The sequence below is a fragment of the Phascolarctos cinereus genome, unplaced genomic scaffold, assembly GCF_003287225.1.
Source record: "Phascolarctos cinereus isolate Bilbo 61053 unplaced genomic scaffold, phaCin_HiC Scaffold_2;HRSCAF=192, whole genome shotgun sequence".
NCBI classification, from domain to species: Eukaryota; Metazoa; Chordata; class Mammalia; order Diprotodontia; family Phascolarctidae; genus Phascolarctos; species Phascolarctos cinereus.
In genome coordinates this window covers 277,724,129-277,740,568 of record NW_027555625.1, presented here as the reverse complement: position 1 = coordinate 277,740,568, position 16,440 = coordinate 277,724,129, and the positions used below count along the sequence as shown (strand labels likewise).

General features: G+C 35.1%; 1 protein-coding gene across 5 annotated transcripts in view; it reads right to left on the bottom strand.

The window, feature by feature from the left end:
• Positions 1-16,440, bottom strand: part of RPGRIP1L (RPGRIP1 like) — a 127,647-nt gene that overhangs the window by 85,822 nt on the left and 25,385 nt on the right. For 4 of the 5 annotated variants that reach the window (XM_020985186.2, XM_020985185.2, XM_020985189.2 and 1 more), the window contains exons 8-10: positions 7,622-7,727; positions 5,290-5,436; positions 2,101-2,174 (exon numbers count right to left, since the gene is read on the bottom strand). In XM_020985186.2, coding sequence (XP_020840845.1) covers positions 2,101-2,174; positions 5,290-5,436; positions 7,622-7,727 — 327 coding nt within the window. The remainder of the gene's footprint in view (positions 1-2,100; positions 2,175-5,289; positions 5,437-7,621; positions 7,728-16,440) is intronic. The other variant, XM_020985188.2, reaches the window with a different exon arrangement.

Sequence of the window (16,440 nt, the reverse complement as noted above, 5' to 3'; positions counted from 1 at the left end):
TCCAAAAAATTAACATGATATAGGCAAAATTACACGTTACATCAGACACCAAAAATTGGAAACACTAGTATTCCAATAGCATTAGTACCAGCAGAAAAATCACAAACAGCTAATCTGGCAGAAACATCAGAAGCTGTATGTGTTTAAATTAAGAACAATTTAGCAGCCTGGTTTTTCCAAACCCACAAAATACTAGTGTAAATCAGTATAAGTCAATCTGAATTTAGTCCACTGCTATCTTCCACTCTAAATTTAGGATTACATTCCACCAGAATTTCATGAGGAATTTCTTTTGAATTTACTGTATTCTTCTGTGCTTGGAGCCATCTGTGTAACTATAAATGGTGAACCACATCTGGCTCCATTTGTTTTGTAATGGCTGTGTACACGATTAGATCTGCATAAGAGAACGGTCCTTGAAAACCTTTTATTCATGAAAATGTTTTTGTATATTGCCTACAGTGACAACTAGGGAAAAAAATGCAATAATTGCTCTTTGTGCACACTTGGTTGTTCTGTTACCCTAAAGAAGTGATAAAGTATCAGGCTGTAGTCATTTACCCACTGGCGCCTGTGGTCACTGTTATGTCCATTGGCAATGATGGGCGAGCACAAAGTAGATAAATACATATTTGATTAGCAGCATAAAAATAAAAAAAACCTCAAGAATACCATTATTCTCCAGATTGTCTTTGCTAAAGGTTTTCCCTTTCCACATTTCTTCCCATAGAACAAGTTCAATTTATCCAGTCCAAGAACATTTAAAGATAGAGAAGATCTTGCTTCATGCTCTTCTCCAAATTAGTCCAACCATATGACATAATAATACTCTATCATATGAGCTACTGATACAATACTATTTAGAAAACATGTCAGGCTCTTCCATTTAATGTGAGAGAAATGATACCCAAAATGTAGATAGAGTCTGATTTGGGGAGAGAAAAACATGGGTCGTATTTGATCACATTTACTCAGAATATACTAAGCAGCAGAGAGAATAGGCATTTAGTCTTCATACATGGGAAATGGTGGCAAGAGATGGCAGAAGGTATAGACGAGTAAAGGGAACTGCTCAAGAGTTAGATGGTCTGAGATGCAACTAAAATAAGCGCCCAGGTCTTTTGAAATCATGTGAATCTACCACACTGTAAAAACCTGGTTTTCATATTTAAAATCAAATTGATATCATTTGCAAAACTAATATTTTAGCTAGTAGATACTTGGTGATAAAGTGTTATATTTGTAAGCCATAAGGCTTTAAAACTAAGCACTGCAAGTATAAAGAAAAAGACAAAAATCATCTCTGTCCTCAAATCACTGAGGATAATGATTCTCTCCAATGATGTGGATTTCTAACAAAAATTTGCCAGCAAGGCACGAGGCTCATGCCAACCATCAGTGCGAATGTTTTTATCTCATTAGATTATTTTTAAAAAAATAGATTGTAAGATAAAGAAATAGTGGGAATTTGATGTAATGGAAAAGTGCAGCTGGGTTAGGACTCAAGAAGACATAAAGGAAAAGCCTACTTTTGACACTTACTAGATGTGTGAGCCTGAGGCAAGTTGTTATGACTTCTCTAAATAAATTCCTTAAGCAACTGTATCTCTTTTGCATCTGTATCTCCAGTTCTCTGAAAGGCAGCATTGCTGGATTAGAGGAGAGAGTCAGGGTGGGCCTCAGAATTAGGAAGACCTGAGTTCAAGTTCTGACTATTACATATGCTGGCTATGTGATTCTTGGCAAATCACTTATTCTCTCAGTAGTGTAGGAAATTGTCTCAGACTAAGTCACAGAGAAGGTGCTGATGTGGACTGCTGGAATGTCCTCACAGGTGAAGTATCCATACCAAGGGAATAACAGTTCTAGTCACCATGCCAAATTGATCTACAGTGCTTAGCACACTGTCTGGCACATAGTCACCACTTAATAAATGCTTTTTCATTCACTCACTTTTCTTTCTTTTATGTTCCTTTTGTTTCTGCTAAGGAGACATTCCTGTTCACTGAGTGTTAAATGGTTTAAAATATAATGGCCTAATAAAAATGAAAGCTTATGAAATCTGAGGAGAAGAAAAAAATAGAGAATTATAAAATTTACCTGTTATATAGTTTATCATAGTTTTCCTTTAAAAGTTCCTTCTCTCTTTCCAAATCATTAATTTTATCCTGTAGCTAGAATAAGGAGAAAAATATATGTTAGTTTAAAATTATATCAGTTGATCTCCATATGGTTTTATGTTTTATTCTTGATGATTTCTAAATAGAAAGTGAATATTAATTTTACCCATTTCTTTTTAATTTAGCATTGACTTTTTATATTATTAGATAAAGGTGAAATTAACATCCCTGTTGTAATTTAATTGGAACAATGTCAATTTATGCAATGATTTATGCTATAACATTATATATCTCAATAAGTTTTTATTATTATTTTATTATTTTGTATTAACTCAAGCATAAATTTACTCTGTCCTCTCACTCCACAAGATACCAATAATACTCAGTTATTAATATCAAAATGTTTCATAAACATTTAGAAATTACAAATTTTTAGTTCATGGTTCATAAAAATTAGATAAAAATTAACCTTGGTAGTCATAATTTTTCCCTTGGTATTCGGAATTTGTAAGAGGTTTCAGGTTCTATTCTGTACAAGGAAGATACTCTATGCCTGGGTCACCAAACTATAGCCTGAGCACCAAATGCAGGCCCCTACTTGTTTCTGTGCAGCCCAAAATGGTGCTTGGTAGAAACCATAAATGTTCAGTCCATGCAATTATACTATTGCTATAATTACTTTAACATTTAGATTTCTGTGTTAGTTTCTGTCTAATTTGAATGTTTATTCAAAAATACACTCAGATGTAAGAACTTTCCCCATGAACCAGAGTGCTTTATAAAACACCTCCAACAACAAAGGATAAACATGGAACACAGTAAGATAAAAGGTCTCTTTCAAGTCACAGAACTAGGCATAATGCGTCTCAAGGACAGGAAACCATCCATTCACAGTTCTGTGACCCCTTAGGAGCAAAAAAAAAATTCAATAAAGGCTATAAATTCAGTTTGTGTCCACCTGGAGATATGGAGCATATTGCATATAGGAGGATGATGTTTCTAACTATTATTGTAATCAAATGAATGAAGTTTAGGTATTTCACACAACTAGTATTGTGCTAAAAAATCACACCAAATGGAAATAGCTACATCCATTATTATAATCACTGTCCTAATTACTTACCATCTGGACTGTTGCAATGGTTTCCTAACTAGCTTCCCCATCTCAAGTTTTTCTCCTCCCCAATCCATCCTCTATGTTGCTGTCAGAATGTCATTCCCAAAGCATAGTTCTGAGCATATCACTCTTCTGCTTATAGACCTGAAGTGGTTACCTACTACCTCTAGTATAAAATACAAAGCCCTTCACAATTTAGTTCCAGCCTACCTTATTACACACTAATAATACCTTTTAACACACTAGTTTCGTTCAATCAATAAACATTTATTAAGCACCTATTATGTGCCAGGCACTGCGCTACATACTAGGGATACAAAGACGTAAACGAGACAATTCTTTCCCTTGAGGAGCTTACAATCTATCACAGGAGACAACATGAATGCAACTATATTTATACAGCACTTACTATGTCAGCTAGGAGGTGCAGTGGATAAAGCATTGGGCTTGGCATGAAGAGTATGTGAGTTCAAATCTGACCTTAGACACTTATTAGCTGTGTGACCATGGGCAAGTTACTTAACTCATATTTGCCTCAGTTCCTCATCTGTAAAATGGGGACACAATGGGAAAGGAAATGGCAAACCACTCCAGTATCTTTGCCAAGAAGACCCCATGGACTTTGTTCCTGTGGTCACATAGAGTTGGACACAACTGAACAACAACAGGCACTGTGCCAAGCGCTTTACAAATGTTATCTAATCTGATCCTCACAATAAGCCTGGGAGGTAGGTACTATTGTTATCCTCATTTTACATATGCAGAGACTGAGGCAGACAGGGGGTAAGTGACTTGTCCAAAGTCACACAACTAGTAAGTGTCTGAGGCTGGATTTGAATCCAGGTCTTCCTGACTCTATCCACTGCATGCCCTTAACTGCCTCCTATTTTGCATATAAATACATACAAATAGCAACTTACACAAAAACAAAGACAATGGTCTCAATCTAAAAAATATTCTGCCAAACGGCTATTCCCTGTAATGACATTGTATCTTCTCTCTGTGTGCTTGTGCAAAAGTACATAGCCCACATGTCCCACATGCCCAGAATGTACTACGTCCCTCATTTCTCTTAGACACCTGGGCTTCCTTCAAAAGTTAGCTCAAGTGCCACTCCCTACTTGAGGGCTTCTGATTCACCCTTGCTGCTTGTGCATCCCCAAATGACTCTGTATTTGTTTTGTGTCTTCTTTTTATTTACTAATAAGTGTACATGATGTTTCTTCTAATAGAAGGTAAGCTCCTTAAAGCCAAGTTCTATTTCTTTTTCTTGCATTTCCAGAGCCTTACACAGAGCCTTGCACATGGTAGGTACTTCATAAATACTCACTGATCAACTGATACTTTGTAAAGATGTTCATAGGAATTTAATGGGATTCTTTCGCATTGCAAATGAGCAATGATTGCAGATGAAACAGTTAAGTCTCATAATTTGGACAGCAGTTTCAAAATTAAATGATTACTTTCAAGAAAAGTGTCTTTCTTCACAATTTGTTTTTTGGTAAGGCAATCGGAGTTAAGTGACTTGCTCAGGGTCACACAGCTAGTAAGTATCAAGTGTCTGAGGCCACATTTGAACTCAGGTCCTCCTGACTCCAAAGCCAGAGTTCTACCCTCTGCACCACCTAGCTACCCCAAGAAAAGAGTCTTAATGAAAAATGAATCAAATCAAGTGAAAGTACCATTTACTAGCATCTATTCATTCTCTATTTCTATACACAAAATGTATAAGGCTTTTGGAGGGAACATGTTTTTGTAGAGGTAGGATGGTGTAGTGGAAAACTCAATGAACTTGAAAGCAAAGTGTTGAATATGAGTCCTTGCTCTGATCCCTACTGAGGGTCTGAGTATAAGAAAGTCGTTTAACTTGAGTCTCAGTTTTTTCATTTGTACCTCATGGATTTGCTGAGAGCAAAGTGCTCTGTAAACTGTAACGTGCTATCAGATTTGTGCATTTATTATAGCATCTCTGCAGCTTTTTCTTACATCTTCTCAAAAGAGTTACTGATAAGCTTTTTAGTGAATTTGCTGACAGGATTTCCTGACACTTACCTCCCCTACCTTTTTTTCAACAAAGCTCTTAGACTGTAGTTGTTTTTCAAGACTGAAGCACTTTAAACGATGTTCTTTGAGCTGTAGGTTGAGTTCATCCCCATTTGCCAATAAGGCATCATGGCTGGCTTTAAGATGCCTTTGCTTCTATAAAGAGAAAAGAAAATCTTTTAAAATTATTGGCAAATTAAGCTTTGATTAAACTATCAACAGTCTTTTAATAATTCTACTCTTTAAGTCCAAACTAAGTAGTTTACTACTAACAACATGTATAATGCTTATTCACCATTCAGTCTACAGGAGACACTCTTAACCTAAGATTGGTCTTGAAGAAGTAATTGTCAGGTGGTATTAACACAGGTTTAATATAGGAAAAAGTGTTTTTCTCTAGCTTTTATATGCTTATGCTTTAGTCTTGATGAACGTGACCAATAAATACACTGGCCTTGGCAATTAATGTTTTTTTTAAGGTTAAATGTGATATTTTAAAATGTTGCACTAATGAACAAAAATAAGTGTTTGACTATAGATATTTTAATTGAAATGATTTGTTATCACATCAATAAAACCAGTCTTAGATGTTGACCTTTTGATTCAAATATAATTTCAATTCACTGTGAAAGATATGGAAATAATATAATTTTAAAATGGTCCCTTTATCATAATGCTTTAAATTTATTCTAGAATAGTTGAATGTCACATACTTTTGAAAGAAACATAAATGTTTACTAAAATGAATGAGCATATCCTAAATTGACTAAGTTAATCTCGACAATGTCTCACTTGTTACTGAAAAACACCTTTAATTTTTCAGCAGAACTTCAATATTAAGGCAGATGTCATTTAGAAAAGAATATGGCACCTGAGCTCCTTGTTTTAGGTCAATTACTTTTACTCTTGGTACAGTTATTAAAACTATCTTTTTCATTTAATGTCTTTTAAGTGAAGACCTCACTTTATTAATGGCACAAATCCTTCCAGTGTCCTTATAATTTAACATTTATCAAAAGAGATACATATGGTATGACAGGGAATGTATAGTGAGTACTTACTGTCAGTACTTAATATACACTTGGCAAGGGTGCCAAATTAAAAACTAAGCAATTACAAGATAACTGAATACTAAATAATTTGTGAGGGACTTCCTTTCTTAATTTCTTTTTTTTTTTTTCAATTCCTTTTTTTTTTCTTTGGCTAGGCAATGGGGTTAAGTGACTTGCCCAGGGTCACACAGCTAGTGTTATGTGTCTGAGGCTGGATTTGAACTCAGGTCCTCCTGACTCCAGGACCAGAGCTCTATCCACTGCATCACCTAGTTGCCCCTTAATTTCTTATTTTTAAAATTCATTTCAGGTTAAATTTCATTTTTTTTTCCTCCTTCTAACGTGTAGATATTTCTATCATACCTTTTCTCTAATGTGTTATTTCCTTTGTGTGCAAGACAGATTTTGGCATTTTGAGACATTCCTACATGACATTAGAATAGAGAATATGATACAATTTATGGGGACATCTTAACACCATTTACATTAATGGTAAACTTGGAGCTTTAGAAGATCCTATATTTTGCCCTAATTTAATGCTTTTCCTGTCTCCAAACTTCAAAAAGAGTACTGCTTGATTTGAATTCTGGTCATCTGGAAGGTTTTGGCATTCATAATTCCATAATTCACCATAGAGGTAGTTTTGCTACAAAGGTGGGGTCAAAATTCTTATTAAATCAACTATGGGGATATAAGAACCTCAAATATACCCATTACTAGAGATATTTATGTTTTAAACAAACACTGCTAGAACTGGATGCTCAACTAGATAAGTATGTGGTGAAATTAAGAAGTTAACACTGATGATAATAGTGTATAATTAAAACATCTACTGAACTATTCAAATTTTTTGTAAATCCAAGATATATTAGGAATGTTTAGAATTGATTTTGGGTATAAACACATGTTCTATATTCTTTTAAAGCTATGCAGTCATAGCCAATTCAGATAAAAAACAGTCAAAATGAATATCCTTTTAAGTCTCAGATGACTTATGATACATCTCTTTATTGTTCAACTCATTATATTGACAGACAGGAACTCTATTATTTTTCTACTCTAAGAATAACCAGTTTTTACATATTTGGGTTTTAGGTCATAAACAACAAATATATCAGTGAAGTAATAGAAACTCAAGTAATAAAAGGCAGCTAGCTTGAAGGTTACTGAGGTATTTGTGTGTGTATGTAAGGACAACTAGCTAGCACAACTTGTGAATGTCATTTTGATAATCTATATTATTCATACATTATCATTAAAAGCATAAATACTTCCAATTATAACAGTACCTCTTGAAGTTGGATATATTTTCCTTCCATTACTGTAAGGGCATTACTTTTCTCCATAAGCTGCTTATTAAGTTTGATCAGTTCCACATTTTCCCGAATGTTTGACCTTCACATTTTAAAAAAAGGGGAGGAGGGGAATTCAATGTAAAATACAAGGTAGAATAAAAATTTTCTTCTTAGAAAACTTTAACACACTTGTAAATTGGTTTACTATCACATTACTTCCATAATAATACACTCTTTTGGGAGTAGATTTGGCCTGTGATTTCATTGGTATAACTCTCTATATTCTTTATATATACAATTATAGGTAGCAATTAAAATTCAACTAACAATTATTCTTAATATTCATTTTATAGAACTTAAATGATTCCTTAGGTTATTAAATAAAGGAATGCACACAATATTTTACAGGGAGAAGTTTATAACGCTAATATTTTAATACACAAAAGAGACCTGTAATACTTTTCTCCTTAGATGAAAACTTGTTTTGCCATACAGTCTAGTCATCTTCTCACCACTAACCCAAACAGAGGGTGTCATTGGATTACCATTTATCGGGGTTTCCTCTTGGAACCTTAACTTTTCTAAATATTCAAGAAAAGTGACCTAGCATTTTACACTCATAATGCCCTAACACTGGCATCTAAATAAGTTGCAGATGTGCTGCATGAGATCATTTAACATCCACAGGGTATATAGAAACCCTATATGCTCCAATCCTATTTTGTATTTTCCCTACTGAGATTAAAGCAAACACAGAATTGTACAGGAAGATCTTGTAAAGGTTAATCACAGATCTAAATGAATACTTGTTTTCAAAAGACACATACACATATGGACCAGGAAAGGTGACCTAATTAAATTTGTTTTACATCTAAAAATATTAGGGGAAAATATATAACTAAATTTTGGCCTACATTTTTAAACAAAAAATATTTTTAAAATGGAAATACTAGTTTTCCTTTTGAAATGCATAATTTTTCTTATAAAATTTATCTACTGTACACGTATTGGAAAAATTGTCACAATGCCATACTGGAACCAGAAAATAGACTACAAAGCTTACACATCTGTAAACCAGCTGAGGACTTGAAATACTTAATTTTCCTCTTTGATATTTGAAAGTTCATTGTGTTTTGGCATTGGACAGTTAGTTGTCCTTACAAAGAAGAAAAACAAGCCCAAGAATCTCAGATCTAGGCAAGGTGCAGCCTTAACACAATATCAAGTATCTAATACTTCTTATTTAGTAGTTCAGCAATATATTTATTAATTTTTTTTACAATTATTTAACAAACTACTCTGCCTCCACCTAATGAAGTCTGACATGATGGAGAAATAATACAAGTTAGTGAGAGAGGTTCAATAGCAGTATGATCCAGAACTTTCAATAAAGCCTAAAGCAAAAATTTACAATTTCTGTGAAAACAAAGAAACTGAAATACTATTTTTGTGTGTTTTCCAGAATTACTAAGTTTGTTCTCTCTACAATAACATTTTTATTAGCAACCCTTGACTAAGAAAAATATAGTGTCCAAACTGGGTAACATTCAATCTGTTAACATTTTTAGTTTTTCTAATGTTTTTCTTACTTTTTAATGTACTTAAAAACTTCCATAACTATAAGATTCAGAAATATATACTCTTTGCTAATTAAAAAAAGTTGCTTTATAACAGCAAGACAAACAAAAGGAGTGAGATACATAATAAAAGCTAATATTTATATTACACTCTAAGGTTTAAAAAATGCTACATCATTTGATTCTCACAACAACCTTGTGAGGTACATTTAATTATCTTCATCTGAAAGATGAGGAAATGGAAACTTAGAGAGATTAAGTAACTTGTTCAGAGTTAGTTACTCAGCTAGTAAGGAATGAAAGCAGAACTCAAACGCGGGTTTTCTGGACTGAAGTCCAGCATTCTCACCACTCTGCTTTGCTGCCTTTCATTTGGATATGCCTCATTCCCCCCAGTCACAGTTTCTATAGAGTCATAGGAATATTAGTAAAACTTGACATTTTAAAGGCACTTTGCAGTGTACAAAGCACTTCACATATGCCATCTTATTCAATCTGCATAATAATTCTGCAAGAATTTTTATTCCAGTCTCACAGTTAAGGAACTGATTCTCTGAGAAGTGAAGTGACTCGCTCAAGGCCATCTAGCTAGTAAGAGGTGCTGCTGAGATTTGAACCCAGGGCCACTGGGTCTGAATTGACTGTTCTTGTTAACTATAATTAATTTTTTTGAATATCAGGGAAACAGGTACAATATTTCAGAAAGTTTTAGTACTTCAGCTATAGTGCCCTGCTAACAGTAGATATTTAATGCTCGTTGTTGGTGAATTTGTCTTAGTTGAAAATAATATAAATAATATAGTTTAGAACTATGTCACTTGGAAATAAAAGGTATGAGCATTTAATACAGCTACTTTGGGATAAGTACAATGAAAATTATGTTCAATCCCTCTAAGCCTGAGGTGTTTTGAAAAAAAAATGGTAGGTTTTTTTCCCCCTAAGTTTGAAGTACAGTTTTAATTGTTGAATATATGTATTTTTTGGACACAAAAGTATGAAAATATGGCTTTATTTGCACTGTAAGGCTTTCTAGCTGAGAGCATTAAACTGCTTACATTAAGCATGAGGTATCCCAAAAGTTTTAGTGCAGTTTTAATCCTTAATTTAAAACCACACTATGACTTTTTGGAACACCCTATATTTAAAGTTAAAATCAATGTGATAACATAGGCTCATATTTATATGAATTTGAGGCCTGGGGAAGATCACATACAGTATCATATTCTTTATGCTCCACACCCAAGATTTTTATAGTACTAAAATCTGATTAACATGAAGGGCAGTCTTTAAAGGGAAAAAAGATAGAAAATTCAATTAAATGAGTATTTAAGTGTCTACTCTATGTAATAATATCAAACATTTATATGACACTTTAAGGTTTGCAAAGCACTTTATACACATCTCATTTAAGCTTGACACCAACATTTTAAGGTATTAAGGTATATTAAAGGATGTGCATTATCTTCATCCGACAGATGTGGAAATAGGGGTAAGATGAACATGGTCACTACAATTCAGTGTTGGAGGCGGGATTTGAATCCAACTGTCTTTTCTAATTCTAGTGCTCTCTCCACTATAACTACACTGTCTGGCCATTGTGCAATGAATGAATGAATTAGCATTTTTTAAGTGCTTAACTCTAAGGATACAAATGCAAAAGCAAGCCAGTCTCTGCTCTTCAAGGCGATCACATTTTAATATGGGAACAATATAGAAAGTTTCAGCATGGGAGACAAAAAGATGAAAATAACAGTTGTCACAAAAAGGCAACATGTGTCAGAGAGTTAGGATTAGTTAGTTAAAGTGCCCTGCTTGAATGTACGTATGTGAGTGCCCAGTGTTTTGAGGACTACTTACTTATATCATTATAGTTAGCCTTACTCTAGGACAATCCTGGTCCTATAAATCCATAAGGCTAGAGATGATATCTGTAGAATTAGTATATCACTAAAGTTAGATGAACTGTAGTTAATAGCTAAAGCAGAAAGCACTGACCCACTCCAAAGTAAATATGATGAGAATATCACATAGATTTAGAGCATTCCTCAGAAGGAAAGAATAATACATTTAGAAAATCTTATTTATCTATGTATAAAGATGAATCATTATGGAGAAATTTCAGTTATGGAGACATTTCTTTAAAATAGATTAAGAGTGTGCTATCTTTTTACAAAATTTCATTTCTCAGTTATTTCAACATGACTTTTGAAAATGCTATGAGTAATTGTTACTTGAAGAATTATCTACTTGCAAAATGTAGTTTTTCCTTTCTCTTCTTCTCTAGAAGGCAGACAGTAATGATTAAGAAGTGTGCCAAAAGGATCTAAAACTATGAGAATAGTTGTTTGCACTGCTCTACATTCAAAACGAGCTGAATTAAATTAGATTTTATACTGAAAAAAAATGTCCTGGACTAACAACTTGTATGCCAAGTTTCCAATAATCTCAAACAATCAAGTTAAAAAATTCTAAAACAAGTAATTTCTACTGGGTACATTGAAAAACACTTGATTAAAGACTGTAGCTTTGCTACTGGGTGCCACAATAATCAAAAAAGGTGAGCCTTATTAAATATCGTCTACAAGATGAAAGCTTAAGAAGTAATATTTTTTGTTCTTTCATATGTCACAAAAGAAAAAAAGGGGCTTCAGTGTCACATGCTTTAAGAATGCACCACTGTAGTTGGACTGTATTTCTACAAGCCCTGGATATGCTAGACTGAGACATGAATGCTATAGTCTGCCATTTAGGAGAGGGTGCTTAAAGGACAAACTGAATTGTACGTATGAAGGACAAACGTGATGCTGTAGGCTAATGGAAAACAGCTGCAGTAGGGGAGACAACCTGACATTTAGATATAAAAAAGAGTAGTCATTTTTTAATAACTGTATCAAGCTATCTGTTAAGTCCAAAAATACCACTGAAGTCTTCTCTTTCTGAAAAAAACAAAATAAAATATATATATTCACTTGTCTGTGTTCATGTTGTTTTCCTCTAACAGAATGCAAAATTCTTGAGAGTAAGGATTATCTCATTGTTTATCCCTAGTATTTAGTATAATGTCTAGGACAAAGTAACTGTCTTTTAAAAAATCTTTGCTGAATTAAATTCGCTGAAAATTAAAGTGTCCACTACAGTGGTTGTAGTCAGTGATCAAATGTCTGTCTTCATATGTGCACAATAATTTTAAAAACTGGTTAATCACTGTCAAGAGTACTATCTTTGCATATCAATGAAAGGGGTACATAGGCTAGCTTACCCAAGTCTGCTCTTAGCCTTAATGAATTTCCCTTCATGTAATCTGGAAAGTCCATTTGCAAAGGCAATGGTTTCACCTGTTACAGATGAAATAGGTTCCTTCTTTGACTTAGAAGTTACATGAATTGGTAATGCTTTACTTAACACTCATCCCTTAATCACAGGAATCCAATGTATTTTGACAAACCTGTTAAGTCCAAAATTGGTTGCTTTCACTGTCAACTTGGGAAAAGGTAGGATGCTTCTCTTGACTCTTCTATACGCATATGCACACAAAATAACATAAATGACATTTTCTTAAGGATGTTCGGGAAAGTTTTTCTCAGTTTTAGAAAGAAGGAAATCAAATGAACAAAGACAAATCCTGGTTTCTCTTCTTTCATATCTAATCTTGAGTGGAGAAGATGGAGCTTATTTATTTAAATAAGTAGTTTGCTTCACCTGAGAAATTCCAAAATTTCAGGTTTGCCTGTATCCTCATGCTCACAGTAAGACTTGCAGCTAATTTTGAGAGCTTTCCAGGATTTATATCAAACTCTGTGAAAATGTGTCAAAAGCTGAGATACTAGCAAAGTCCTAACTGAAATACTTCAAAAACAAAAAAGAAAAAGCAATATTTTTATTTTTATGATTTTCCAATGGTGGAGCAAAAAGGTAGTTGCTCTCACTCTCCCCTATCAACCTCTGAAAACCCAGAAAATATCACCCCAGAAAAAAAAAAACCCTGGAACACCTGAACTAGAAGAAAGACAAGGAGCAGCAGTACAGTAGCCCAGCAAACGGGTCTCCCAGTGCCTCAGCAAAAACAAGGGGCCCCAGGCGGATAAGTACCCTGCGGCATTCATCTGAAAGGAGGTGAAGAAAACAACCTAAAGGCTTCCTAAAGCCCTGGCCTTGCTGATTCCAACCCAACACCAGGTGAGCTGTAGGAGCCCTGAAGCCCCAAACTGTGAAAAGATCCTGAAGCCCAGGTGGTAGAGAGGCAAACACCAACACCTGGACCTCCCAGTGCCTCAGTGAGGGCGGGGTTAACCGGTGGAAACCAGCTCAGAAAACCACCAGGAGTCTCGGCAATCCACTACAAAGCAATCTCCCGGTGCATTAATAGAAACGAGGGAGACAACACTGCAGGGGACCCCAGGCAGATAAACATCCTGCAGCAGCCATCTAAAATGAGCTGAAGAAGGCTAAAGGAAAGGAAAAGCAGGCAACCTAGAACTGCCTGAAAGTTCCAGCCTTGCTGATTCCAGCCCAACCCAAGGTAAGCTGCCAGAAACCTACAGCCTCCAATTCCCAGCATAAGAGGCCCCAGAACGCAAAGCCAGTGACCAAGACCTAGGCTCCCCACACAAGAAGCTTGGGTCAGTACCCTCTGTGCCCCAGCATGAGAGCTCAATCTCTTTAAAGGCCAGGGAATAAAGAAACACCATGAGTAAAAAGAAACGTACAACAGATTCATATTATGAGAAGAGTGAAGATCAAGACAGAAATTTGGAAGAGGACAACATTGTCAACAAACCCACATCTGCAACAACAAAAGGGAATATGAACTGGTCTGAAGCCCAAAAAGCCTTCTTAGAAGAGCTCAAGAAGGATTTTAATAGTCAAATGAGAGAGGTAAAAGAGTCCTTCAAAAATACAATTGGCCAGTTGGAAAAAAAAATACACTGAAGAAAACAAGTCCCTAAAAAACACAATTGGCCAGCTGAAGAAGGAAGTACAAAATCTAACAGAAGAGTATGCTGAAGGAAACAAGTCCCTAAAAACCATAATTGGCCAGTTGAAGAAGGAAGTACAAAAGCTGAAAGAAGAAAACAATCTGTTAAAAACTAGAATTGGACAAATGGAAACTAATGTCTCTATGAGAGAGCAAGAATCAGTCAAACAGAAACAAAAAAATGAAAAAATAGATGAAAATGTAAAATACCTCATCAGTAAAACAACTGGCCTGGAAAATCGACTCGGGAGAGACAATTTAAAAATTATTGGACTACCTGAAAATCATGATGAAAAAAGAGCCTGGACAGTATCTTTCAGGAAATCATAAAGGAAAACTGCCCAGAAGTCCTAGAACCAGAAGGGAAAATAACCATAGAAAGAATCCACCGATCACCACCTGAAAGAGATTCCAAATTGACAACGCCAAGAAATATAATAGCAAAATTCCAAAATTACCAGATGAAAGAGAAGGTGCTGCAAGCAGCTAGAAAGAAAGAATTTAAATATCATGGAACCACAGTCAGGATTACACAGGACCTTGCAGCTTCTACATTAAAAGACCGCAGGGCATGGAACATGATATTCCGTAAGGCAAAGGAGCTTGGAATGCAGCCAAGGATCAATTACCCAGCAAAAATGAGCATCATTTTTCAAGGGAGGAGGTGGATATTCAACGAAATAGGAGACTTCCAAACTTTCCTGATAAAAAGACCAGAGCTCAACAAAAAATTTGATCTTCAAGTACAGGACTCAAGAAGGACTTAAAAAGGTAAATGGGACAGAAGGATACAATATGTTGTTAATAAGGGGGGGGGTGTTTAAACCCCTACAAGGGAATATGAGACTTGCAACCCTTGAGAACTGTATTGTTATTACACCTTGTTAAAGGAGTATACATAAAGAGGGTGGATATTAGTTGACTTTGATGTAATGATAAAAAAAATCTAATCAAGTGGGTTAAATGGATCCAAATAAGTGGATCAATCTAATCTTAGAAAAGGTACTGAGAAAGGAGGAGGCAGACAAGGGTAAATTACATTACAGGAAAAGACACAAAATCCTATTACAGCAGAGGGAAAGGGGGGGGAGCATTGTTTGAACCTTACTCTCATCAGATTAGGCTCAAGAAGGGCATAATATAATCAGTTAAGGTAAGAAATCTAACTTGCCCTATAGGCAGTAGGAGGGAAAAGGGGAAAGAAAAGGGAGGGGGAAAGAAAGGAGGGGGAAAGAAGGGAGGGAAGAAGCAGTAAGACTAAAGGGGAAGAAAAGGAAAGGGATAATAAAAGGGGAGGAAGGGACTGAAGGAGGCGTGGTCAAAAGCAAAACACTAGTGAAGGGGAGAAAGGAAAAAGGAGAAAGAAAAGCATAAATAGGGGGAAAAGGATGGAGAAAAAGACACAGATAGTAATCATAACTGTGAATGTGAATGGGATGAACTCTCCATAAAACGGAAATGGATTGCAGAATGGATTAAAAACCATAATCCTACAATATGTTGTTTACAGGAAACACATTTGAAAAAGAGTGACACATACAGGGTAAAGGTAAAAGGCTGGAGCAGAATATATTATGCGTCAGCTGAAGTAAAAAAAGCAGGGGTAGCAATCCTGATCTCAGACAAAGCAAAAGCAAAAATAGATCTAATCAAAAGAGATAAGGAAGGAAACTACATCCTGCTAAAAGGCACCATAGACAATGAAGTAATATCATTACTAAATATATGCACCAAATGGTATAGCATCCAAATTCTTACAGGAGAAGTTCAGGGAGTTACAGGAAATAGACAGCAAAACTATACTAGTGGGGGACCTGAACCTCACCCTCTGGCACTAGATAAGTCTAACCACAAAATAAACAAGAAAGAAGTTAAGGAGGTGAATAGAACATTAGAAAAGTTAGGTATGATAGACCTCTGGAGAAAACTGAATGGGGATAGAAAGGAATATACTTTTTTCTCGGCAGTACATGGCACATACACAAAAATTGACCATGTACTAGGGCATAAAAACCTCACAATCCAATGCAGAAAGGCAGAAATATTAAATGCATCCTTTTCAGATCATGATGCAATAAAAATTATATGTAATAAAGGGCCATGGAAAGATAGACTAAAAAATAATTGGAAACTAAATAATCTAATCCTAAAAAATGATTGGGTCAAACAACAAATCATAGAAACAATCAATAATTTCATTCAAGAGAATGACAATAATGAGACAACAAACCAAAACCTATGGGATGCAGCAAAAGCAGTTC